The sequence below is a fragment of the Mytilus californianus genome, unplaced genomic scaffold (genome assembly GCF_021869535.1).
Source record: "Mytilus californianus isolate M0D057914Y unplaced genomic scaffold, xbMytCali1.0.p SCAF_1, whole genome shotgun sequence".
Taxonomy (NCBI): Eukaryota; Metazoa; Mollusca; class Bivalvia; order Mytilida; family Mytilidae; genus Mytilus; species Mytilus californianus.
In genome coordinates this window covers 62,337,063-62,363,512 of record NW_026262581.1, presented here as the reverse complement: position 1 = coordinate 62,363,512, position 26,450 = coordinate 62,337,063, and the positions used below count along the sequence as shown (strand labels likewise).

General features: G+C 32.5%; 1 protein-coding gene across 1 annotated transcript in view; it reads right to left on the bottom strand.

Annotated features, from left to right (window-relative positions):
- Window positions 1-1,046: 1,046 nt before the first annotated feature.
- LOC127705496 (glycine dehydrogenase (decarboxylating), mitochondrial-like) overlaps window positions 1,047-26,450 on the bottom strand; it is a 59,544-nt gene continuing 34,140 nt past the window's right edge. The window contains exons 12-25 of the mRNA XM_052209827.1: window positions 25,057-25,157; window positions 24,394-24,520; window positions 23,552-23,694; window positions 18,436-18,511; window positions 17,976-18,101; window positions 10,486-10,565; window positions 9,729-9,798; window positions 9,171-9,283; window positions 8,066-8,325; window positions 6,695-6,790; window positions 6,063-6,170; window positions 2,971-3,035; window positions 2,437-2,517; window positions 1,047-1,373 (exon numbers count right to left, since the gene is read on the bottom strand). Of these exons, the coding sequence (XP_052065787.1) occupies window positions 1,218-1,373; window positions 2,437-2,517; window positions 2,971-3,035; window positions 6,063-6,170; window positions 6,695-6,790; window positions 8,066-8,325; window positions 9,171-9,283; window positions 9,729-9,798; window positions 10,486-10,565; window positions 17,976-18,101; window positions 18,436-18,511; window positions 23,552-23,694; window positions 24,394-24,520; window positions 25,057-25,157 (1,602 nt within the window). The 3' untranslated portion in view covers window positions 1,047-1,217. The remainder of the gene's footprint in view (window positions 1,374-2,436; window positions 2,518-2,970; window positions 3,036-6,062; window positions 6,171-6,694; window positions 6,791-8,065; window positions 8,326-9,170; window positions 9,284-9,728; window positions 9,799-10,485; window positions 10,566-17,975; window positions 18,102-18,435; window positions 18,512-23,551; window positions 23,695-24,393; window positions 24,521-25,056; window positions 25,158-26,450) is intronic.

Sequence of the window (26,450 nt, the reverse complement as noted above, 5' to 3'; positions counted from 1 at the left end):
GGAATTGTTATAATTAGTGGCACATTGTGGTCACAGTGATCGGGAAGGACGTGCGCCTTGCGCCAATTGCGCTTATTGACCAGAAATGGCGCATAAAGTGACAAATGATATATTTCACTTCGTTTTGAAACGTTGAGATATCGTCAAATGGATTTCCGATCGTATTTCATGCCGCCATGTGTGAGTACACAACTGTGTAGTGTTTACTCCAATGATAGGAGCACCTATATATTTTTGGGATGTCTCGGGTGTTTTCCTATGGTAATAGTAGCAATATGCGGTATGACTGATTACCCAAAAAACGTAATTAACCATCATTCATGATATAATTTTTTATAAACAACTTTATATTTGTGAAAATTGGCTAGTACAGGCGAGAATTCTTCCCTTATTATAATCTTTTAAGTCATGTAAGTAAGCTTGCTATTATTTCGATTGAAAAACCCAAAAGCCTTTTTATGAATAGTATAGGTTTTGTCTCCATAAAAGGGGCATAACTGTCCTTGTCAATTTTTTTGGTCTTTGGCTCGTTTTGACATCTTGTAAACATGCCTTCAGCGAATTGTTGTTGTGTCTTATCAATTAACGTTGCTCTCTACTGTTATTCTTGTCATCGTGATGAAGTAATAATAATACAAGTGCAGAGGAAATGTCAGAAATGTCCTCTAATACGGAACGTCTGGAATAAGTATGGTATCGACGAAGACCCAAATTTAATGTAAAAAAAAACATGAACATGAACAAGGGAACAGTACCAGTTTTAACATTGTAAATAAAGGTTATCGTAAATATTGCCCGGTTTGGAAGAAGTTATTGTATATTCATTGAAATTGAAATTACAAAATCACAGGAACAATATCCATGATATTAATTAGAATCATACTTGTAAGTACAGTGAAATATACACTTTTTTATTTTTTTTTATTGTAAACGAATGGCCCACTCATTTGACAACATGGCCCATTAATTCTAAAAATGGCTCATTGAATTTATTTTTGGGGGGCCCTGGGCCCATAGAGAAAAAATCCTTCCAGATCACTGGGTCAGTTGTTGAAGATTCACAAAAATAAACACATGCATCAAAATGTGAATTTACAGTATTCATTAATTTTTTTTTAATTGTTATATGCCATCAAATTGTCCTAAAAACTTGTCCAGCATATATATAAGATCATAAAACTTTGCACAATTTAAAATGATTCAATTTTAAGCCATATTTAGTGGCTGACCTTCTCTTTTTCATTTAAAACTTCAATAAATGGTGATTCATATAACGACATTGGTGGACAGGTACAAACAATGTTCTGATCTCCATATATGTCATCAATCCTCGATACTGAAGGCCAAAATTTGGTGGACGCTTTCAGGTAGGGCTAAAAAACAAATAATTACATGCTTTCAACAAATGAAATATTTACAAAACTTAAAAAGTTTGATTTTGATTGACTGTTTTATGATTTTGTAATAAATCATTACATAATTGTAATGTACTGTGGATTCATTATTATTCGTGGGATACAAATTCTCGTGGATTTCGGGGGTAAAGGTGTCCCACAAATTTAAATATTTAACGAAGTACACATTTTCTAAATACTTGTATGCAGACTTTGACATGACCACTAAATTAAATATCCACGAAGTTAAATATCCACTAAATTAAATATCCATGAAACTAAATATCCACGAAATTAAATATCCACTAAATTAAATATCCATGAAATTAAATATCCATGAAATTAAATATCCATGAAATTAAAAATCCACGAAAATTAAATATCCAAGAAATTGAATATCCACGAAAAATAAATGAATCCACAGCAGTATATAGATCCTCTTGTAACAAAAATCACGGTATTCTGGTCATTGGGTTTCTTTCATGTGTTCAAATATTCTTTAAAGATTTGAATGACACAAGGTTGATGGTTCCCATGTAAAACAAAGTCCTTTGTAAATGACACTATGTGAGGCTCTAGTTGAGCATCTCAATCATATCATTAAACATCACAATTGACTCTGCAGTTTCTAAAGAGATCTTTGATGCCAGAAATTAAGCTTAGGATAGCCCTGACATTTATGCTAATTTCACGTAAAAAATATGAAAGAATAATCCAAAGAACCTTCCAGAAATATTGATTCACTTATCACAAAATTTCTATTGAAATGTGACAGAAAGGGATTGGAGATGCATGATTACATTACAAGACCAAACGAGCTTTAGAAAAATGTTTTGATTTATAGAGTGAACTGATATATAGCTTGCCATGAATTTGAACCAAATTTTAAGATCTAAATACGAGTTAGCTTTACAGTTGCTGGCTTTCATGTTTATTATAATGAACCAGGATAACTTATAAAAAATATGTCTTTAAAATACACACAATTGGATGAAAAACTATGAAAGAAATGATAAACAACATTGAATTAAATAATACTTACTAATGGGAAGGCTGCTACTTCTCGCGAGTATGGTAGATCCCAGTTAGAAGATATTACTGTTTTTTGACAATGTGGTGACATCTATAATATATCATAGCAATTTATATAAATATAAGTATGTAGTAAGATAAGTCCAAAGCTTATCTGACAAGAAGATAATGAATACAAATTGGACGACTTAAAAAGTTTGACAAATACTGTATATCAGAATATTTTCTTGTCTAATTTTTCACAGAATGCATTTTTCCACAAAACTATTTCAGTTTCCACTTAAATGCATTGTACAAGGCCATAATACGTGAAAAATGAAAACAGAGATGATTTAACTGTCCCTTCTAATGCCCAAAATGTAAAATAAACGTAATGTGAAAATAACCTGATATACAGTGGATAACTGAACTCAGATTACTAACATAAAGCAAGTTACATCAAGCTATCAACTTAATTGAAAGTATAAGAATTCCCCTAAATGGTAACCATTTGAACCTATCTAATGAGCTGTATGAAATATGCATAAGAATGTTATTCATTTACCTTTAATGGATTAATTTTTGAGTCAGATCTTCCTTCTTCAATATCATTTATTTCTTTTCTTATTGCTGTAAAAAAGATTACATTTACTGAAACAGGTTTAAACAATACATTTTCATATTCATTTACGCATAGACATAATTATGAAGCAGTGCCACAATAAAATGCGTATTCCAAAAAAAAGTTTCTTCAAAGATTTGGTTGATCATACTACTGTTATTGGCCTTGTATATTTCGCACTGGTAAATTGTCCGCACCCCCTTCTCGTAACGAGAATTGAGGAAAAATTTGTTTTTGTAACTGTTTGAAAACGTCTATTGAAACTCTGGTAATTTCAAATCGTGTGTGATCGTTTGGGGTATTTTCATGGAAAACCTGTTTTCCGTCATCATATAGAAGTTGAATATGCTTGTAAATGATTCTAGAACACTTCACAAGTGTTAATATAAGTCAAAATCACAAAAAAAAAAAAATTTAGAAACTTGTGTATGTTTAAACCGGAAGTTACAATAGCATGTGTAAATGAAAATAAATATGGTGAGTGTACAGGAAATTGGTATTTAATAGATTTGATTTGATTTTTGGTGTTTTAACGCCACTTTTAAGCACCGCTTTTGGGCTATTTCAAGGTGGCCAGTTTTTATTGGTGGAGGAAGCCTGAGTGCCCGGAGAAAACCACGACCTTCGATAGGAAAACTGACAATCCTAGTTAATTAAGATTGGAGTAGAGTGCACCTGCACGAGCGGGGTTCGAACTCACAACCTCAGTGTTGACTGGCTAGTGATTACAGTAGTTACTACTTAGACCACTCGGCCACCGAGGCCCGGTATTTAATAGATATCACTAGAATACGATTATGTTTTGTAATTTATACATCGTTATGCATAAGCTGGTTCCCGGTTGACTTCTACACTTTTTTCGTTCTGTTAAATTCAATCAGATTCCAGTTTATTTTAGGTAATGCAGTGAAAAGAAACGAGAAAATTTGTAGTGAAGCATTTAATTTTGAAATTTAACAGTGAATATTTGATATTGATTAAAAATTACATAATAATATGGATTAGGTAAAATGATTAGTTTTGAAAATGACATGGCGGAACGTAAAACAAACCTCGCGAAATCAAATTCTTTCTCTTATTTCTTGCTTATCGCTCTATAGTCCGCACCCCTGTCTGACAGGTTCAGTTTTGGAGAATAAAAGCGCAGACTATACAAGCCTGAATTTGGTACCTTGTTTTGGTGAAAAAAAAAGAAAAGAAAAGAAAGCACAATATTTTGTTAACATATCATAACATTTACGCCACCAATTTTACTTCACTAGATGTGCATTTTATTAATTTCTCTTCAGTGATGCTCGGTCAAAATATTTAAAAATCCAAAAATAAGGTAATACAAATTTGGAAGATTTGATAAAACAAAAAGTGAAGCCAAACCTGCACAAGGAATCCGAGCTTGGCATGATGGAGATACATTCCTTACTTTAAAATAATTTCCAAAATGTTATAACAGCAAATTTCAATGAAACAATATCCGTATTTTCAAACTATTGGGCTGATAATAGGAATAAAAAGAAAAGGACTGAATATTCACTCTTCTGTCATCAAAACTATTCCTTTAAAGCTTTAAATGCGAATGAAAAACGATTTGTACAATGAGAGCTTCACAAAACTGGTAGTTTACCAACCAATGAGAGCATTGCAGAATTGGTATATGTTACCAACCAATGAGAGCATCACAGAATTGGTATAGTTTACCAACCAAAATGAGAGCATCACAGAATTGGTAGTTTACCAACCAATGAGAGCATCACAGTTTGGAAAAGTTTACCAACCAATGAGAGCATCACAATTCAAAAAAGTTTACCAACCAACGAGAGCATCACAGACTTGGTAGTTTATCAATTAACAACCAATAAGAGCATCACATTATTTGGTATAGTTTACCTACCAATGAGAGCTTCACAGAATTAGTATAGTTTACCTACCAATGAGAGCACCAAAGAATTGGTATAGTTTAACTACCAATGAGAGCATCACATAATTGGTATAGTTTACCTACCAATGAGAGCATCACAGAATAGGTATAGTTTACCTACCAATGAGAGCATCACATAATTGGTATAGTCTAACTACCAATGAGAGCATTCACATAATTGGTATAGTTTACCTACCAATAAGAGCATCACATAATTGGTATAGTTTACCTACCAATGAAAGCATCACAGAATTGGTATAGTTTACCTACCAATGAGAGCATCACAGAATTGGTATAGTCTAACTACCAATGAGAGCATCACATAATTGGAATAGTCTAACTACCAATGAGAGCATCACATAATTGGTATAGTTTACCTACCAATGAGAGCATCACAGAATTGGTATAGTTTACCAACCAATGAGAGCATCACAGAATAGGTATAGTTTACCTACCAATGAGAGCATCACATGATAGGTATAGTTTACCTACCAAAGAGAGCATCACAGAATTGGTATAGTTTACCTACCAATGAGAGCATCACAGAATTGGTATAGTTTACCTACAAATGAGAGCATCACAGAATAGGTATAGTTTACCTACCAATGAGAGCATCACATGATAGGTATAGTTTACCTACCAAAGAGAGCATTACAGAATTGGTATAGTTTACCTACCAATGAGAGCATCATAGAATTGGTATAGTTTACCTACAAATGAGAGCATCACAGAATTGGTATAGTCTAACTACCAACGAGAGCATCACAGAATTGGTATAGTTTACCTACCAATGAGAGCATCACATGATAGGTATAGTTTACCTACCAATGAGAGCATCACAGAATTGGTATAGTTTACCTACCAACGAGAGCATCACATGATAGGTATAGTTTACCCACCAATGAGAGCATCACATAACTGGTATAGTTTACCCACCAATGAGAGCATCACAGAATTGATATAGTTTACCTACCAATGAGAGCATCACAGAATTGATATAGTTTACCTACCAACGAGAGCATCACATGATAGGTATAGTTACCTACCAATGAGAGCGTCACATAATTGGTTTAGTTTACCTACCAATGAGACCACCAATGAATTGGTATAGTTTACCTACCAATGAGAGCATCACAGAATCTGTCTAATTCATCTTTGTCTTCTGATTCTGTTGGTTCAATCATCAAGGTTCCTACCACAGGCCATGATGTTGTTGGAGAATGGAATCCTTAAAGATCAAATCAAAACTAAGAATACAATCACAATTCTTTACTTTTGTTATTTAATGAAATATGTACTGATTTTGTGTCATGGATGGATACCCCATCTCCTTTGTTTTTCTATTAGATAGGCAAAGAAAGGAGGTCTAAGCTTACATAAAACTGGTTTAAACCCAGCACATTGTATGCCTGTACCAAGTCAGACTCTCTGGGCCATGTGTTGTTTGTTGTTTTTGTCTATCCATTTGTTGGTGTGGATGGTGTTTTCTGTTGTAATTACCAATTTGTTCGGTAATTCCAATTATCCTGGTTATCCTTATAAGTATTAGGTACTACAATCATTAGTGTCTATACCATAGCTGTTATGATGTCATGAAATGCAATTCAAGGCAAATTAACAGTAAGTGAGCCAAATCACACATTTTTGTTTTATTTTGAATACAACTTTGACATTTATTAACCATCAAACCTCTGTATTAATTCTATCACCTTGCTGTCATTTAGTAAGAAGTTACTTAAAAGTTGTTCATACCATAATCTTGGAGTCTCTTTGCAATATCCATCACTTCTACATTTGCACTTTTCTTAAAGTCTCTGCAGTCAAGTATAAATTCATGAGCAACCATACCTATAAAATATAAAAAAAAATAAAAAAATATTTAGCGACATAGGAAAAGGATCCTCAACTGCGACTTTTAATAAGGGGATTTTGTTATTTTTTTTGGGAGGTGGGGACTTCTTTCATGCCTAAAATCAAAACGTTTTTTTCTCTTTCTTTTTACACTGAATATTAATTCATCAATTGATATTAAAATTCTTATAGCTGTTATTATGTTTCATTGATAATATTTATGTGTTTTTAAGAAATAATAAATACTTCAAAAAATCAGTCAAAAATCCAATGCACTGTCCAGTATTCGAGTGGCAAAAAAAACAGTTCACTTATATCACAGTTGCTTTTGTTTCTCTTTATCTTTAATAAAAATTTATAACATAAAAGGCCAAACAATTGAGAATGGAAACGGGGAATGTGTCAAAGAGACAACAACCCAACCAAAGAGCAGAAAACAGCCCAAGGCCACCATACCTATTAAACACCTTATGATTTCCATTTTTTTCAATGTCTAAAAAAAGGAAGATGATACCGATGGGAAATAAGTCAAAGTCACAAGTAACACCCTGACCAAAAAAACAACATTTCTATATGGTAGCCGATGTTCTCTACTGATATACTGCAATTTTCCTATATCATTTACATTTCCAAGGGACATAACTTCTGTGAAAATAATCTATCAGCATTGATTTTTAAATTCGCCAAAATAATGCTATTGTAAAACTTTGACATAGATACTATAAAACTAAAAAGATATCAAATGTAAGAGCTGGAACACGAACAATATTGAATATTAAAGTTTTTCCATATAATTTATGTTTCAAAAGGGGCACAACTTCAAGAATACATTATATACTGGAATACCTCAGATTTCTTAACTCTCTGAAAACATTGTAGTAAACTTTTGGTATACCTTTTATTAAACTCTGATTAGAAATATAGACATCAGACACTTATATTATAGATTTTCCTTATAATTTACATTTCAAAGGGACATAACTCCCCAAAATATATAATCAGAGCTGCTTTTTAAACTCATTGGTGATAATGCTATTGTAAACCTTTGAAATAAGTTTTAGTAAAGTTTAATAAAAATGTTGACATAAGAGCATTTGCAATGTCAATTTCCTATATCATTCACATGTAAAGCAATTTAATATGTGTAATAATTTGAAACATTAAATAAGACAGATCTTGTAAATATTATCGGAAATATCAAAAGAATGGACAGAAACAACTCACTATTTAACACATGCATGTCTTCAATTCTTTTTTAAATGAAAAACTGACCTTCGTCATTTTTGTACAGAGTTTTATAATAGCCATCAAGTCTTCTACTCATATAATTAGCATTAAGAATAGCAGCTTCTGATGCCTGGCGTAAACCCTCTGCTCCCATCATTCTGATATAGGCCCAAGAGATCGGTAAAATGGCACTAGAACCAAAGGGTGCTGCAGAAACTACACCAAATGACTTGGCTTCTGGACCTGTGGTGCCATATGGAGGAATGACTGGATGTGTTGGTAAGTATGGTGCCAGATGTCTTCGTCTGAAATATCATTAGTTAATATTAACACTGCATACACATTTTAAAGTAAATTATCTATAAACCTTTTTTTATCAACACTTGAGGTTTTGAGTTTCAGACCCTGCTCATGGCAGGTGCAATTGACTCTGATCTTAATTGACTAAAATTGCCAGTTTTCCAGCGGAAGGTAGGCGGTTCTCTCCAGGTACTCTGGCTTCCTCCAACTATAAAAACTGGCCACTACAATATAGCCAAATATGCTGAAAGTGGTGTTCAACAGCAACAATTAATCTATCAATTATTTATAAACTTAACTCAGAAATCCATGTGTAGGAACAGAAAAATACATCTATCACGAAATTTTTTTCAGTCATATAGGTATTTGGTTTAGAATGTTTATTCACAGTAATGGGAACATTTTCATCAGAAAAAACGCTTAGTAATAACGTCAATTATAAAATCCTTTCCTTTTAGATACTATCAACATACATTATGTCAAACTACAAATACTATCACCAATGCAACATACCACTAACAGACTAAATATGGATGTCCTCTTTTGTTATTATAAAATAGCTCCTGATAACACGATCATAATCAAATGTGTGCTTCTCAAATCTTATCCCTTGTATTACTATGCATAGAATAATATATTCTAATCTACATGTGACCTATAGTTGTTTACATCTTCGTCCTTTGGTCTCTGGAGGACAACTGTCTCATTGGTAATCATATTACATCTCTACATTGTTGTGTATAGCTATCCCCCAGACATTAGTGTAATAATATATGTTGACAATTAACTTTTGAATCATTAACATAAAAAAAACAAATCTACAGAGAACTTTTATAATGATTCTACTTACACACCAATAGGTCCCATTCCAGGCCCACCTCCACCATGTGGTATACAGAATGTTTTATGTAAATTAAGATGAGATACATCAGATCCATAATCAGCAGGTCTACATATACCAACCTTCAAAATGCAACAAGCAACTTTAAACTACATACATGCAAGCTGTACTAAAGTAAAATCACCTGATTTTATTTCATTAATGTAAAAATGTACATGAACTAAAATTCCATTAACTGAGTGCCAAAACTTAATTACTTACCTTGTTTACAGGAGAAAAAGTACTTGGGAAAACTTATTCACAGACAACTTCTTATACAACAACAATTTATTATAATACAATAGATGAGATATATTTTTATTACCAATTAAGGGGCATATAGAGAATACATGTATAAGGAAAATATGGAGTATTTTCAATATTACTTTCCCCATAATCACAACAACCTATAAAATTACAACTGCCTAACTTTTGCAGTCAGAAACAATTCATCAGATGTCTAATTCTCTTACTGGAAGTCTTAATAAGTCCTAATAACTATCTTTACCAAATCTTTAAAAAAATTACCTGAGCATTCATATTGGCACCATCCAAGTATACCTGGCCCCCATATTCATGTATCAGATCACAGATTTCTCTACAATAAAAAGAAAGATCATATAAATAATTGAAAAAAATAATGGATTTAGCTAAGAGCAGATTTTAAGGCAAGGACGGGGAGGGGGCACACTTTTTTTTTTTAAACCACAACCACCCATTATATAGAATTCTAATTTTACTTATTATTCATATAAAATGAGTGCCTCCCGTCCACCAATATTTGGGATATTAATGTTTACTTTTCAATAAATTTCAACCTCTTGATAGAAAATTGAAAAAAAAATCCCTGGCAAAACTGCTTTTTGAACAATTATACCTTGTTGAGTAGGAAATGTGTATGTTGGTTATATATAAAAATAAGGATATGTGGTATGATTGCCAATGAGACAACTATCCACCAAAGTTCAAATGGAGTGTATGTAATCAATTATAGGCAACCGTACGGCAACCGTACGGCCGTCAACAATGAGAAATGTGTTTTTATTTAAAATGTTCAACAACTATAATGTTCCATTCGGGTCTTTATAATCTACATCTTACACTTATATCTTTATATTCTCTTTTGTATTTAAGTGTTTGAAACATATATATCTTTTCTGAAATTAGGCATTTATGTCAACAGACACATAATCTAGTATAACTTCATTTTGAAATGTGTTACATTAATATCTATTCCTACAACATAATTCATTTTCTTTCACAATTGATATGTAGAAAATGGTACCTGATATCTTTATCAAACACACCATTTGTAGAGGGATATGTAATCATCATACAAGCCAAAGTGTCTTTGTGTTTCTCTACCTGTAAGCAAATTCATAGAATCCAAGAATATGTCTATCTAAACTGTTTCTCAATATTTGAATTTTTTTAAATATAACAAATAAAAGTACAAAAGTACAAATTGTTAAAAAAAAAAGCAGCAATAGAATTTACAGTATATTGACATAGTTAAACTGGGGATATATGTAGGCATCTTTGATATAAAAGAGGGACGAAAGATACCAGAGGGACAGTCAAACTCACAGATCGAAAACAAACTGACAACGCCATGGCCAAAAATAAAAAGACAAACAGACAAATAATAGTATAGATGACACAACATAGAAAATAAAATGCTTCGCTGGGCGCAGCTTGATACAACCGCAGAGGTCGAACCCTGAACATTTGGGGCAAGTATGGACACAACATTCAAGCTTGATACAGCTCTGAATTTGGATTGTGATTAAATATTTGACACAGCATAGGTTTCTGACACAGAAAGAATGTGGTCTAAGAACTTGAATTTTTTTAATTTACTTATTATGGTCCAATGTCCAAAATCAAAATACATGGTTAGATTTAGCATATCAAAGAACCCCATATATTCAATTTTTGTTGAAATCAAACAAACTTTAATTTTGGACCCCAACTTGGACCAACTTGAAAACTGGGCCCATAATAAAAAATTTAAACACATGTTTAGATTCAGCATATCAAAGAACCCCAAGAATTCAATTTTTGTTAAAATCAAACTAAGTTTAATTTTGGACCCTTTGGACCTTAATGTAGACCAATTTAAAAAACGGGACCCAAAATTAAAAATCTAAATACACGGTTAGATTTGGAATATCAAAGAACCCCAATAAATCAATTTTAGATGAAATCAAACAAAGTTTAATTTTGGACCCTTTTGACCTCAATATGAACCAATTTGATAGGGGGGCCCACAAATAAAAAATCTAAATACATGGTTAGATTCAGCATATTAAAGAACCCCATATATTCAATTTTTGTTGAAATCAAAAAAAGTTTAATTTTGGACCCCAACTTGGACCAACTTGAAAACTGGGCCCATAATCAAAAATCTAAACACATGTTTAGATTCAGCATATCAAAGAACCCCAAGAATTCAATTTTTGTTAAAATCAAACTAAGTTTAATTTTGGACCCTTTGGACCTTAATGTAGACCAATTTAAAAAACAGGACCCAAAATTAAAAATCTAAATACACGGTTAGATTTGGCATATCAAAGAACCCCATTAATTCAATTTTTGATGAAATCAAACAAAGTTTAATTTTGGACCCTTTTGACCTCAATATGAACCAATTTGATAGGGGGGCCCACAAATAAAAAATCTAAATACATGGTTAGATTCAGCATATTAAAGAACCCCATATATTCAATTTTTGTTGAAATCAAACAAAGTTTAATTTTGGACCCCAATTTGGACCAACTTGAAAACTGGACCAAAAATCTAAAATCTAAATACATGTTTAGATTCAGCATATCAAAGAACCCCATATATTCAATTTTTGTTAAAATCAAACAAAGTTTAATTTTTGACCCTTTGGACCTTAATGTAGACCAATTTGAAAACTGGACCCAAAATTAAAAATCTAAATACACAGTTAGATCCGGCATAACAAATAAATAAATGTGGTCAAAGATTTTACAAATCTAATGCGCCATACTGTGCAACTAAAGATTACTTCTTGAAATATTTCAATATTTGAAATTTGAAAAAAAAATATTTGAAGAATAATTCTTTTTAATTTTTGAAATCTGAAATGAGAAAAAATTGACCCCCACAAATTCTTTTTACCCCCCCCCCCCCCTTTTTTCCCCCAAAAAATTCTTTCCCTCAAGATATGGTCATAATCTCAATTAAAATTTCCAATGGAGTTTGCAACCATAATTACCCATTTAAATTTACCATAGTGCTAACTTAATCTATTTTATAATAGAATTTAAAATATAGTGTCAAATCTTTCATATTTGTAAAAAAAAAGATGCAACATTTGCAGATATTTTTACTGGTCTTCCTTTATAAATATGCATTTCTTTAAACATAATTTAAAAGCAGTGTAAGGGAAGTAACCAAAACGTTGTATTTGGATTACCTCCCTTACACTGTTTTAAATTATCTTAATTGTTCATTAACCATTACTTTATACATAATTTAAAAGCAGTGTAAGGGAGATAATTTCAATGATGTATTTGATTTATCTCCCTTACACTGCTTTAAATTATGTTTTGTACTAAAGTATTTGTCCATTAACCAGGACAACCTTGTTTTTCCCCCTTTTTTGCCCCTAATTCCTGAATGGTTTGAGCCATAACCCCCCAAAGCAAATCCTAACCATCCCTTTGTGGTATGGAAACTTGTAGTATAATTTCAGAGAGATCCATACACCGTTCCACAGTTATTGTCTGGAAACTAGAAAATGCTTATTTTTGGCCCCTTTTTGGCCCCTAATTCCTTAACTGTTGGTACCATAACCCCCAAAATCCATCCCCACCTTCCTTTTGTGGTATTGAACCTTATGGTAAAATTTCAAAGAGATCCATTCACTTAAACTAAAGTTAGAGTACGAAAACCAATGTGTCTTCGGACAACGACGCCGGACGACGACGCCAACGTCATACCAATATACGACCGCAAAAATTTTTTGCGGTCGTATAACTAGAGACTAAGCAACACGAACCCCACCAAAAACTGGGGGTGATCTCAGGTGCTCCGGAAGGGTAAGCAGATATAATGCTTACCTCAGTTCTTTGGTTAAATTATTAACATCAAAAGGAATAAAACCACTAAATTCACAGCCCCATTGCTTTCCATGTTTAATTCTGCAATTTCAAGCATTGATAGCTACTTTGTCTTGAGTTTAAATAAAGAAGCAGTCATTTCATGTCAAAACTATACCTTATCCTGACTTGTGCTGAAAAATTTAACATACCTTTAATTGCATATCAGAGCTTTTGATCTGAACAACAGGACAAATGTGCCCTCCTATCTCATTTGATACTAAAGTTACCCAAAAATTTTACTTGTTGACAAAGTTACAGCTATGCCTAGGAACTATTTTGTTTAAAATATGTACTACTATCTTGTATGTTCTTTCTGACTGGGCCCAAATTAGTGGTTCTTTACAAAAACAAAACTGATTTCTTTTTTTTTTTGGGAGGGGGTGAGGGGGTAGGAAACCCAACATCATAACAATTATAATTCCAAACTAATAAATATGTTTCAGAAATACACTAGAAAAAAAAGACTTATTCTATGAATTAAAAGAATCTGTGAGTTGGCCAGTGGGTATAATGTCAGCAAGTATATGTCTAATTCAAGGGATGATAACTAATCTTGATATTGCTGATGATCAACCAATTATAATTTTTTTGAAATAATATCCATATACATTTTTTAAATCCTAACTAGAGGCTCTTTTTTTTACCGCTCACCTGCATCTTCAACAATGGCGACTTTTTAGTAAAAAAATAATCATCATTAAAGGGGAATAACTCTATTAAGTATTAACTGACGATTTCAGTCATGTTGACATATTTGTAGATTTTATCCTGCTGATAATTTTCCTTTTTAAAGTTTCTATTTATCTATTATAGTTTCAAGATAATAGGCAAAAATGGTAAAAATCGTCATTAAAGGGTAATAAATTCAATAAGGAGTCGACTAACTATTCATGTTGTGTTTGACTTATTTGTAGATCTTGTCTTGCTGATCATTTTTGCTTTTTAAAGTTTCCATCTATCTATTATAGTTTTTAAGATATTAGTCAATAATGCAAAAATGGTAAAAATCATCATTAAAGGGCAATAACTCTAATAAGGAGATGTCTGACAATTTCGGTCATGTTGAATTATTTGTAGATCTTATCTTGCTGATCATTTTTGATTTTTAAGGATCTAACTATCTATTATCTTTTTCGAGATAAAAGGCCAAAAAAAAAAAAGAAAAAAAAGTAAAATAATTCCCATAAGAAGTCGTCTGACAGTTCGATTTAATTGAGGTAGAGCTCAATATTCTGAACATTTTTGCCCCCCCTTCAGATTTTCTCTAAAATCAGCAGTTTTCAAAATAATAGGCAAAACTAGACTTTACCCCTATGTTCTATTTTTAGCCATGTAAGCCATCTTGGTTGGCAGGCGGGTTCATGAAACACTTTCTTTGAACTAGATACCCCAAAACAACAGACGATGAATGCCAAGTGATGAGAAAAGCTCACTTAGCCCTGATGGTCAGGTGAGCTAAAAATGAAATCAAAATGATCATCTCAAGAAAGGAATTAACTATCCATTAGTATTGAATTTACCAAACATGATTCCAACATGTGATCTATATTTTCTAAATCTAATTTTGGATGTATAAAAATTCTTTGGATCCTCATTACAAATTTTGAAGTGCAACTTCCTTCAGGCAGTTGTTACAGAATTTACAAATGGAGACTAATTCTTGAGCTTTGTTTACACTTGGGATAATTTCCTAACATATGAACATACACTTGCTATTGTTATACATGTATTGTGTTGTTGGGATTGCTGTCTTTTTTAAACCCCAATATCTCGGTTTAATTTTACTCAATATCATTTTGCTTGCATCAATTTAATATTGTATGCAAAATGAATAAAAGTGGTTTAAATATTTTGATTATTTTTTAAATTCAAAAGTGTTTTAATGAAAATCATAATTGATTGGCTGATTGATTGTTGTTTGCTTGAAACTACTTGCAAAAATTTCATGCATATTCAGGATGAAATTCATTGAATTATATCTGAACAGACCTATAACCCTTTTCAAAAAGGTCACTTTCTAGCAGTTCTCACAAAGATCAGCAACTATTCAAAAAAATAAGAAAGCAAAATAGCCAAAATCAGTTAAACAACTGACAAAAAATATCCCTAAATGTGTTGATCTTCAATACTTGAACTTAATTGCACAAATAGCATATCTAACCTGTAACTTCATGCCACAAATAACTAATTCTTCTGATTTTGTTTTAAAAAAATCTCATGAATTCAGAAAATGGACATACAGATAAATAATAATAAAAATAAAATTTAAACACAAATAAATGAGCATAAAACAAAATTAAACACCAATGAATGAACATACAACAAAATTAAACACAAATGAATTAACATAAAACAAAATTAAACATAAATATATAAACATAAAATTAAATTAAACATGAATGAATTACCATAAAACAAAACTAGAAAACTGAGGATGTCAGGTTGAACCTTGTGTGCACATTTTTGTGTGAGGCACATAAACAAACAATTAATTTTGATACTCAAACTTTTGAAGCTTCAGCGAACAGCAGACAACAAAAGTGTCTAGTTTATTTAAATTCGCATATTTCAGATTGAAAATATAGATTTTCCAAAAGTCATAACTCAAGAACGGTAAGGGTGTCGCCACCAAGTTTTGTACTTAATCTGTATTATGTAGTAATAAGCATTGTGTATAGGTTTCATAACATTTGGTTGAGGCAAACTAAAGTTAGAAAATGGAAACAAAAAATTTGTACTTGATCTTAGTTTTGTGGTAATGAATATTGTGTATAGGTTTCATAATGTTTGGTTGGGGCAAACTTCAGTTACAGAATGGAAACTAAAAATTTTGCAATATTTCAATTTATAAAGGGGCGTAACTTAATAATGGTTAAAGTGACACTACACAAATTCAACTTGATCTGTGTTTTATCAGTGGAAGTCAAAATTAAACATTGCATTGTATAAAGCATTGATTGTAGTTGATTCAACTATAATCATGGACAAAGGAAGATAACTCCAATTTTAATAAAATGCTCTGCTGGGCGCAGCTTGATACGACCACAGAGGTCGAAGCCTGAACAGTTGGGGCAAGTATGGACACATCATTCAAGCTTGATACAGCACTGAATTCGGATTGTGATTAAATATTTGACACAGAATGAATGTGGTCTAAGAACTTAAAATTTTTCAATTAACCTATTTAAACCATATCATTATTATTTGCTTTTATATATAAATCAGAAATAACCAATTTAAAATGGAAAACTTTAAAGTAAAAAAAAGGAAAAAAGGGAAAAAAAATCCCTCCTCCAAATTTTTTGAACCCCTTTATGATTCATCTCCCCCAAACTCAATCCCAGCCTTCCCTTTGTGGTATGGTACCTTGCAGTACAATTTCAGAATGATCCATACACTTGAACACAAGTTATTGTCTGGAAACTAGAAAAATGCTTGTTTTTTGCCCCTTTTTTGGCCCCTAATTCCTAAATGTTTAGGGCTATTACCCCCAAAACTTAAACCCAGCTTTCCCTTTGTAATATGGAACCTTGTAGTACAATTTCATAAAGATCCATACACTTACACACAAGTTATTGTCATGAAACTAGAAAAATGCTTGTTTTTTGCCCCTTTTTTTGCCCCTAATTCCTAAAATTTTGAGGCAATTTTTCCCCAAAATCAATCCCAGCCTTCCCTTTCTGGTATGGTACCTTGGAGTACAATTTCAGAGAGATCCATACACTTGAACACAAGTTATTGTCTGGAAACTAGAAAAATGCTTATTTTTGGCCCATTATTCCTAAACATTTTGGGCAATTATCCCCAAACTCAATTCCAGCTTTCCCTTGTGGTACAACATCAGAGAGATCCATACACTAACACACAAGTTATGTCTGGAAGTTACAAAAATGCTTATTTTTGGCCCCTAATTCCTTAACTGTTGGTACCATAACCCCAAAAATCAATCCCAACCTTCTTTTTGTGGTATTGAACCTTATGGTAAAATTTCATAGAGATCCATTCACTTAAACTAAAGTTAGAGTGTGAAAACCAATGTGTCTTCGGACGACGACGACGCCAACATCATAACAATATACGACCGCAATATTGCGGTCGTATAAAAATCACTTGATATTTAGAAGAAAATAAAAATTTTGCAAATTTTCCATTTATAAAGGGGCATAACTCTAGAACGGTTAAAGTGACGCCACCAAAATTCAAACTTGATCAGTGTTTTGTTGTAATAAGCATTGTGTATAAGTTTCATAACATTTGGTTGAGGCAAACTTAAGTTAGAGAACGGAAACTAAATATTTTGCAATTTTTCCATTTATAAAGGGGCATAACTCTGGAACAGTTAAAGTGATGCCACCAAAATTCAAACTTGATCTGTGTTTTGTGGTAATAAGCATTGTGTATAAGTTTCATAACATTTGGTTGAGGCAAACTCAAGTTAGAGAACAGAAACCAATTTTGGGACGTATGGACGGACGTACGTACGTACAGACGGACAAGGGTAAAACTTAATGCTCCCACCGCTACGGCGGAGGCATAAAAAAGTTATCCATATCAAAAACAACAGATTTTTCTTGAATTATGCTAACTGTCACAAACAAAAATGGATGATACTACTGACTATTTGTTTGATAATCAGACCTACCATGACTCTAAGATGCTTCATATCAATAGCACCATTTCTGTCCACGTTAATAGGCTGTATCTTCATACCTGCCATCTGGGCACTGGCCGGATTTGTACCATGAGCAGATGTAGGAATCAAACATACCTTAAAATGACAAAATCGTCAGCAATGGCAGAATTTGTACCAAGAAAATATGTGGGAAACACACCTATGATTAAAAAAAAATACATAAAACATAATCATCTTTTATCAAAAACCTGTCATAATATAATATGAAGTTATCTTATTCACTTCACTGTTATGTAACCTCAAGTAATGTTTAATGGTCTGTCTAATTCAATTGTTCAAAATAGTAAAAAAGTTGCATTCAACTATTATCATATACCAAATATTATATGCAGAGGCATTAATCATTCCTTTTGAAGTATTTTTGCAATCACCATTATGAGTTACTTATAGTGGTTATTTAAAAACTTACGGTCCTCTGTTTTTGATCTATTGCATTTTGGTAAGCCATGATAGCTCTCAATCCAGCATATTCACCTTGGGCACCGCTGTAAAAGTATTTATATAATTAATAATAAAATATACAACACCAAGAATAAGTATTATTCTTCTCTTGAAATCCTAAACATCCTAAAAGTTAAACATCTTTTTTCAAAAAGATACAGACTTTTACAGATCTTGTAAGTCCTAAAATCTCCCTTTATTCTGTTGGTGATACTAAAATAAATTTGTATGGTTTTGAAGATTATAGAATAGAAAAGTCTGTATTTCTTTGCAAAACACTAATAAAAGTTTGTATGATGTTCAGGATTTCTAATAAAGACCAATATTCTTTTATTGCAATTCTACAGGTAACTGATACAGATGAAGAATATTTGATATTACAAATATTTACTGATTGCTATATTCATTATTAAATACCCTCTTTCTACCTATTTTTGTTGTAATTCACTTTTTAGACATATGTTTGATCAAGTTTTGTGTACTGTATCATTTTTCTTAAGATTTTTTAAAATGGAAAAAAATAGACCTACAAAAAGTGAATTTATAACATTTCCTTGAGAAAAAAGTTTCCAGTTAGAATAAATAATAAAATGCTCCGCTGGGTGCAGCTTGATACGACCCCAGAGGTCAAACCCTGAACAGTTGGGGCAAGTATGGACACAACATTCAAGCTTGATACAGCACTGAATTTGGATTGTGATTAAATATTTGACACAGCATAGGTTTCTGACACAGAATGAATGTGGTCTAAGAACTTAAAAATTTTTAATTTACCTATTCAAATCATATCATTATTATTTGCTTTTATAAATAAATCAGAAATAACCCAAATTTTTAGAACCCCCTTATGATTCATCACCCCCAAACTCAATCCCAGCCTTCCCTTTGTGGTATGGTACCTTGCAGTACAATTTCAGAGAGATCCATACACTTGAACACAAGTTATTGTCTGGAAACTAGAAAAATGCTTGTTTTTAGGCCCCTTTTTGGCCCCAAATTCCTAAACGTTTAAGGCAATTACCCCCAAACTCAAACCCAGCTTTCCCTTTGTGATATGGAACCTTGTAGTACAATTTCATAAAGATCCATACACTTACACACAACTTATTGTCCTGAAACTAGAAAAATGCTTTTTTTTTGCCCCTTTTTGGCCCTAAATTCCTAAAATTTTGAGGCAATTACCCCCAAAATCAATCCCAGCCTTCCCTTTGTGGTATGGTACCTTGCAGTACAATTTCAGAGAGATCCATACACTTGAACACAAGTTATTGTCTGGAAACTAGAAAAATGCTTATTTTTTGGCCCCTTTTTCCTAAACGTTTTGGGCAATAACCCCCAAACTCAATTCCAGCTTTCCCTTTGTGATATGGAACCTTGTAGTACAATTTCAGAAAGATCCATACACTTCAACACAAGTTATTATCATGAAACTAGAAAAATGCTTGTTTTTTGCCCTTTTTTTGGCCCCTAATTCCTAAAATTTTGAGGCAATTACCCCCAAAATCAATCCCAACATTCCCTCTGTGATATGGAACCTTGTGGTACAACGTCAGAGAGATCCATACACTAACACACAAGTTATGTCTGGAAGTTACAAAAATGCTTATTTTTGGCCCCTAATTCCTTAACTGTTGGTACCATAACCCCCAAAATCAATCCCAACCTTTCTTTTGTGGTATTGAACCTTATGGTAAAATTTCATAGAGATCCATTCACTTAAACTAATCAAATGAACGAAAACCAATGTGTCTTAGGACGACGACGACAACGACGACGCCGCCAACATCATACCAATATACGACCGCAAAATGTTTTTGCGGTCGTACAAAAACAATTGATGTTGTTATATCAAAATTATAAATTTTTTAGGCAGTACCAAATAACTGTGAAATCCATGGTGTTTGTGTGCATTGAAAATGCTCCTTTTTTTAACTTAAGGCGATCAAGCTCACAGTATTAAATGTTCTTTAAATCAGGAAAAATATGAAAATCAAAGAGCTGAAAGCTTTGAGGAAAAATGACGCCACTGTCTCTAATATTGTGATATTTTTTGTGCAAGTCTTGATTTTCACATACCGTAATAAGTTATTGCAACATGTCTCGTAAGCATATAATTGATATTCGTATATGTGTCTGTTTTTTCAGTACAAATGAATAGGTCAAGATTACCTGAATGATCTACAGTATCCAACTACTACTGGCTGTTTTTTTTGTATAAATAAATAGGTCAAGACTACCGGAATGATCTACAATATCCAATGACTACTGGCTGTTCTTTTGTACTAATAAAAAGGTCAAGACTATTTGAATGATCTACAATATCCATTGACTACTGGCTGTTCTTTTGTACATATAAATAAAGACTACCTGAATGATCTAAAGTATTCTAAGTAATGTGATTTTTTTTCTTGCAATTGCATTTTTCTAAATCAAGAATATTGACTACTAGTATCCTTTTCAAACCAAATGATTATGAAGAGCCTGTTGGTAGCAAGCTCTTATACCGCACATACTCATTAAATAAGTTACTAGTGACCTAGTTATTTCTGTTACTTGAAGCAAATTATATTTCTGTATATTTAGACAATAGTATAATATTGTTTTACTAGTTTTATTTCACCTTGAAGATTAGACAAATAGGGATACTCCTTCGATTTTTTAATTCATGTCAGTCAGGTCGCTTTATATGAAACTTGAAACCACTTCTCTGCCATATTGTTATTTTATAACAACTCTGCCCTTGACCATGTTGACCCATGTAATTGATATTCATTCTTTAACCATACATCATAGTCAGTTAGTTTTTGATTTTGCACTCCCACACCACCTTTCATGTCTTTCAGGTCAAATGTCTGTCTCCATTTAAGTTAATGACATTGAACAATCATGGTATTAAACACAATTTCAATAGTGATAATGCTGTTCCAGTGGGTCACCATATATTCAACTTGGGTAGCATTCCAGTTATTGAAATTTGTGTCAGATTAGAACAATGATCTAGATCTTTAGGAATGGATCTTATAATTTAATATGGAGCCATAGTATGGGACCCCTACACGGTAACAAAAAAAACAAGCTTGAAAGGATACAATGTCAAGCGGCAAAATCTATCACCAGAGATTACAAGTCAAAAGAGGATGGACGGGATACGTCTCTAAAATGCTTGCTGAACTGGAACTACAGCAAGATCTCCAGACAAGACGAACAAAGCGTTGAAGCCAGAAGTTAATATTTATGTAAAAAGTAGTTGAGGGGCTGATTCCCGCTATTGAACCATACTGTCATTCTATAATATCATTGCGTAAGTATTTCTGTATTGGCCTTGTTATTGGTCCATGTCTTGGGTGTATTGGTCTGAGGCGAAGCGGAAGGCCAATACTGCTGGCCGAGGACCAATAATAAGGCCAATACAGAAATACACGTAATAGTATCTTTATTAATTAACTACAGTGTTACAATATTTATTTTATTTCATTTCACAAGAGATAAACATTTTAACCTTGAAGTGGAACTATCCAAATCTCAGTTTCTTTTTATAAGATGCAATATATAACGATTCGGTGCCGTTTGAAGTATCTTCAGCCTTTTCTCATCTGATGAATTTTTCTTCCCTTTCCAGTCACTATAAAGTGTTACAACTTTAATTTAGACACAACACATAAATAGTAATTAGAAAGGTACTGCCATTGCATGTGTAATGCAAACATATTTTTTTAAAAAATAATGTAAGAGTTGAAATTGATACAACTATCCATAAGCCAATTGACCAAAGAACGAAGATTTGCACAATTACAGAATGCATATGCCTGGTTCGGGTTTAAAAATAAACGACCGTTTAAATACAAAACATGAGAAGCGACAGTAAACAGTAAAAATCGATTTGTACCATCGACATGATGAAATTATGAGGTCGTCAAGAAATGAACTTTGTGATAATTTACTCGTTCCCCAAACCCGAAATAATCCCATCGTCTACTTTCAAAATGCTTTTTAAATGAATGGGACCGTCTTTAACCTAAAATATATGCCATACTGAACGTTTCAGCTTGTTTATGGTGAGTAAACCTGCGTCTTACAAACAACTGTTTACTTTCAGTTTGAGTTTATCGTGACTTACGATCTAAAAACTAGAGACGTTCCGAAATCCTGTTTTGTAAACAAAGATTCATACGCACCGCGTGGGTATTACCGTATTACTAATTTCCGATTTTTAAAATCTTCGTAAATCTGGATAAAGACCAGTTTCTATCCAATGGATATCAAAATAATTCCGATTTTCACTTTTTTTAATGATTGTAAAGTTGAAATGGCATGAAAGGCTGACATTATTTAGGAGAACTATTTTGTCTAGCGATTGCTGATCATTGGAGGGTAAAAAGTCCAACACCATAACAAAACGGATCTATTTATCATGTATACATACCGATTGTTTACGATTGTAAGACATGTGCATAAAAGTGAAAGCTCGAATAAATATGAAAAATATAACAAAGGGATAGCTCCAAATACCATTTAATAACAAAAAACATATGGACAGGTCAAGATATCTTTTTGGTAAATTAAAATAAAGTATGTAAACTGGTTCCCGTCCGACTACAACACTTTGTTCGAGTGTAGCGTAATACAAGCAGATTCCAGTTAGTATGTAAAATAGTAAATATGAAACCGAGTGCGGTAGGTGGAGGCAATAATCGACTTCCGTAAGTTCTGGTCAATGGTATCGGAAACATGCCGCTGAAAGCGTCATTTTCCAAAAAGTGTTTAGTGGAGGAAAAAACAAGTCTTGTTCAAGTCCTTAAGCTTGTTTTAACACAAAGATTCATTTAACTAAAATGTTCTGATTTCATAGAGATCAAATTTGGTAAATATCTCAAAGCAACAAATTCAATATCGAAAGAAATGTTTTTATTTGTTTGTTTTTTACCTGATAAGTGCCAGTTACTGTCACCTACCAGATACCATAACTTTTCACCTACCAGATACCATAACTTTTCACCTACCAGATACTACAACTTTATATCTTCCTCACAACGCCTTCGCTACATAAAGATAAAATACTAGCGTTACAATTAGATAGTACTGACCTGTTTGGTTGGAATGATATTTTGTCATATCCTGTAATCTCACACAGATCCTGTTCTAATTCTGTAAACATTTCAGCATATCCCTCTGTTTGTTCTAGTGGCACAAATGGATGTATATTGGCAAACTCTGGCCAGGAACATGGCTAAACATGCAATATTTATTGATTAAAACACAACTTTCTTTAAGAAACTACCACTCATTATTTAAATACTAAATTGTCTGAAGAAACAGAAGTGTGCAAGATCAAATAACATTCTGCTCATCAGATACTTAGAGAAAGAAAACTCCTTTAGCTTTGTGATAATTTGATTTAGACTCAGTGGAAGTCTTACAGTATTTTTCAAATTGTCGGCCTCAAAACCAGTTTCACAAGGAGATTCAATCTCCTGTTGTAAATATCAAAATCTCCTAATTTCTCTGTTTCCATGGTTATTAGACTAGTTTTACAAAGAGATTCAATCTCCCCTTGTGAATATCAAAATGTCCTAATTTCTCTCTTTCCATGGTTAATTGAGTATTGTCAGTTGTTTTTCCTATTAAATTGACTGACTAATCATATTTTGCCTGATAAGGTTATTCTCAGAGGTTGTTTTCAGTTATGTCATTTTTCAATGTTTATTTGCCATTTAGGGACTAATGCCATGATAAGTCTATGATAATCTTCAATGCTACTTCAACTGCATACCAAATATCATTGACAAACCATTATTGGTTCCTCTTAAACTACCATAATCACACACTTTCACAAATTATTAATGCTGTCACCACAAGAAACAGTACGCCTAAATATCAACTCACAACTTTGACGAGGAAAGACAAAAAATAAACCAACAAAATTTACCATCATTTCTGTCGTACTGTTTAACTTCATTGTACAGGAGCCGAGAGGAATCATGGAATGTACTAAGGATAAATCTTTATTTTCTAACTGTTTCATGTATCTTACAATATTGGTTTCTGACTGGAATCTAAAATATACATCAAAAATTTTCTTTATATTGAGAATGCACATGTTTACCTCACTGTAATATGATTAAAATGAATTTCTGACATGGCTTGAAAACTACACATAGAACCTTTTGTCTGAATTTTGATGTTTTTTTTTTATCTCGAGATTCAACTTATCAGACTAGATTTGGCAAAGTTAAGAATACAACTCATTTTATGCATTACTTTCAAACAAATTCTAGTCTATCAAGGTTCTTGTGACTACTCTAATAGTGCCCTGAGCTTGTTTTTTACCTTGTAACTCAAATGAAAATGTCAGGAAAATCATGACTTGCTGGATAACTTTCTTCGTCCAATTTTGTTCAGTTAATTTACCCTTCAAAATCATATGTTGGTCTTATTTAAAAACACATGTATTGTATCTTACACTTGAAAAAAATGCATATGATTATTGTATGAAGAAATGAAGATTTATAAAAAAAATATTTTAAAGATATGAATAGTACATGAGCATAACACAATATTCCTTGCTAATTTCAAATAAACAATAGTTTACCTATTAAAAACAGGATGTGTAAGAAAATCACTAGTTCTCCTAAAAGGTGTGCTTTCAATAGCAGCATTAGGATGTGGTCCAATTTCTTCACAGATTTGTTCCTAAAAATAATGAAACAGTTATTTGAGATTATCCAGAAAAGAAGGCAAGTTGTGACAGTATGAAATGAATAGCCTTACTTAAGCAACACAGGAATGAATAAGGGTTGTAATTCAATTATACGATTGTGAACTTAATTGAAAACATAGTTCTCAAAATTTGTTAACTTAAATTTTTTTAAATTAGGCTTAAATTAAAATATTGTTTGTTTGCAGTTTACCGACCGACCTTCGAAAATCCGCCCGACTGTGAACATTTTATTGCTTTTAATTTGAAGAAATTATTTTTAATACTTCTATTGACCCGATCCGGAATTTCGGGTCGTTTCCAGTATTGATTTCGAATCTAGGTCAATTACATGTTTGAAGACCGGTTTTTCTTCACTTCCTGTCAAGTGTTCATCGGACCCTTTAATGGAAAAGCACATGGAGATTGTCTACAGGTATCCACGAAGTCATAGAGGAGTACCTTATTCTGTCGTCTTCTGTCAATTTTAAGACAAATAATACACAGAAAAGTTTCATAGTAAACTGTTTATACTGATTCAGGAAGAATTGCACACGGAATGATGTCTTCGATGATACCATTGACGATGATGCAGCGGATATTCATAAAAAACGACACGATAACCGTTTCTGTCTCAAACAAATCGGATACAGAATCTTTTGAGACTGACTTTATGGAACAAATTTCAGTGGTTCAACAATTCGACAGCAGCCTGAAGTATGCCATATTTTCTTTAAATCGTCGTGAAGACGACAAAGATGAAACCACTCCTCCGTGACTTCATGGATACCTGTAAACACGCCTGTACGGTGGAAGGACGCATTTGAAATGTTTGAAGCCACACAAACTACACAAAGATGTAGAGAAAATGAATGGTTGGCTTGAGAAATAAATATATTCTCTCTGTATCAAATCTATCTTCGATTGCAATGAGTATGCTCCTTTAGGATAAGGGGGGCTGTCCCACTCATTGCAATTATTCTCTCTCTTACAATATTAATTATACCCAAACTGTGAATTGAATTGAAATATGTCCTTAGCTAGGAGCTATGCTGCCAATATTTTTATGCAGTCAAAACATTTCAGTACAGACCATTTACTTTTAATGAGGTGCTATTGATTTCACCCCAAAGTTTGTCTGTAAATTTTTGGTTGTTTTAATTAAAGCCTGGCATCAACATATCTTTCCAAATATAACCTTTATAACAGTCAGATGTCTAATATATTTTTTTTAAGTTGTCTTTTTTTTCAATTGAGGAAGATTCAATTGTTGATTTTTTTTAACACGC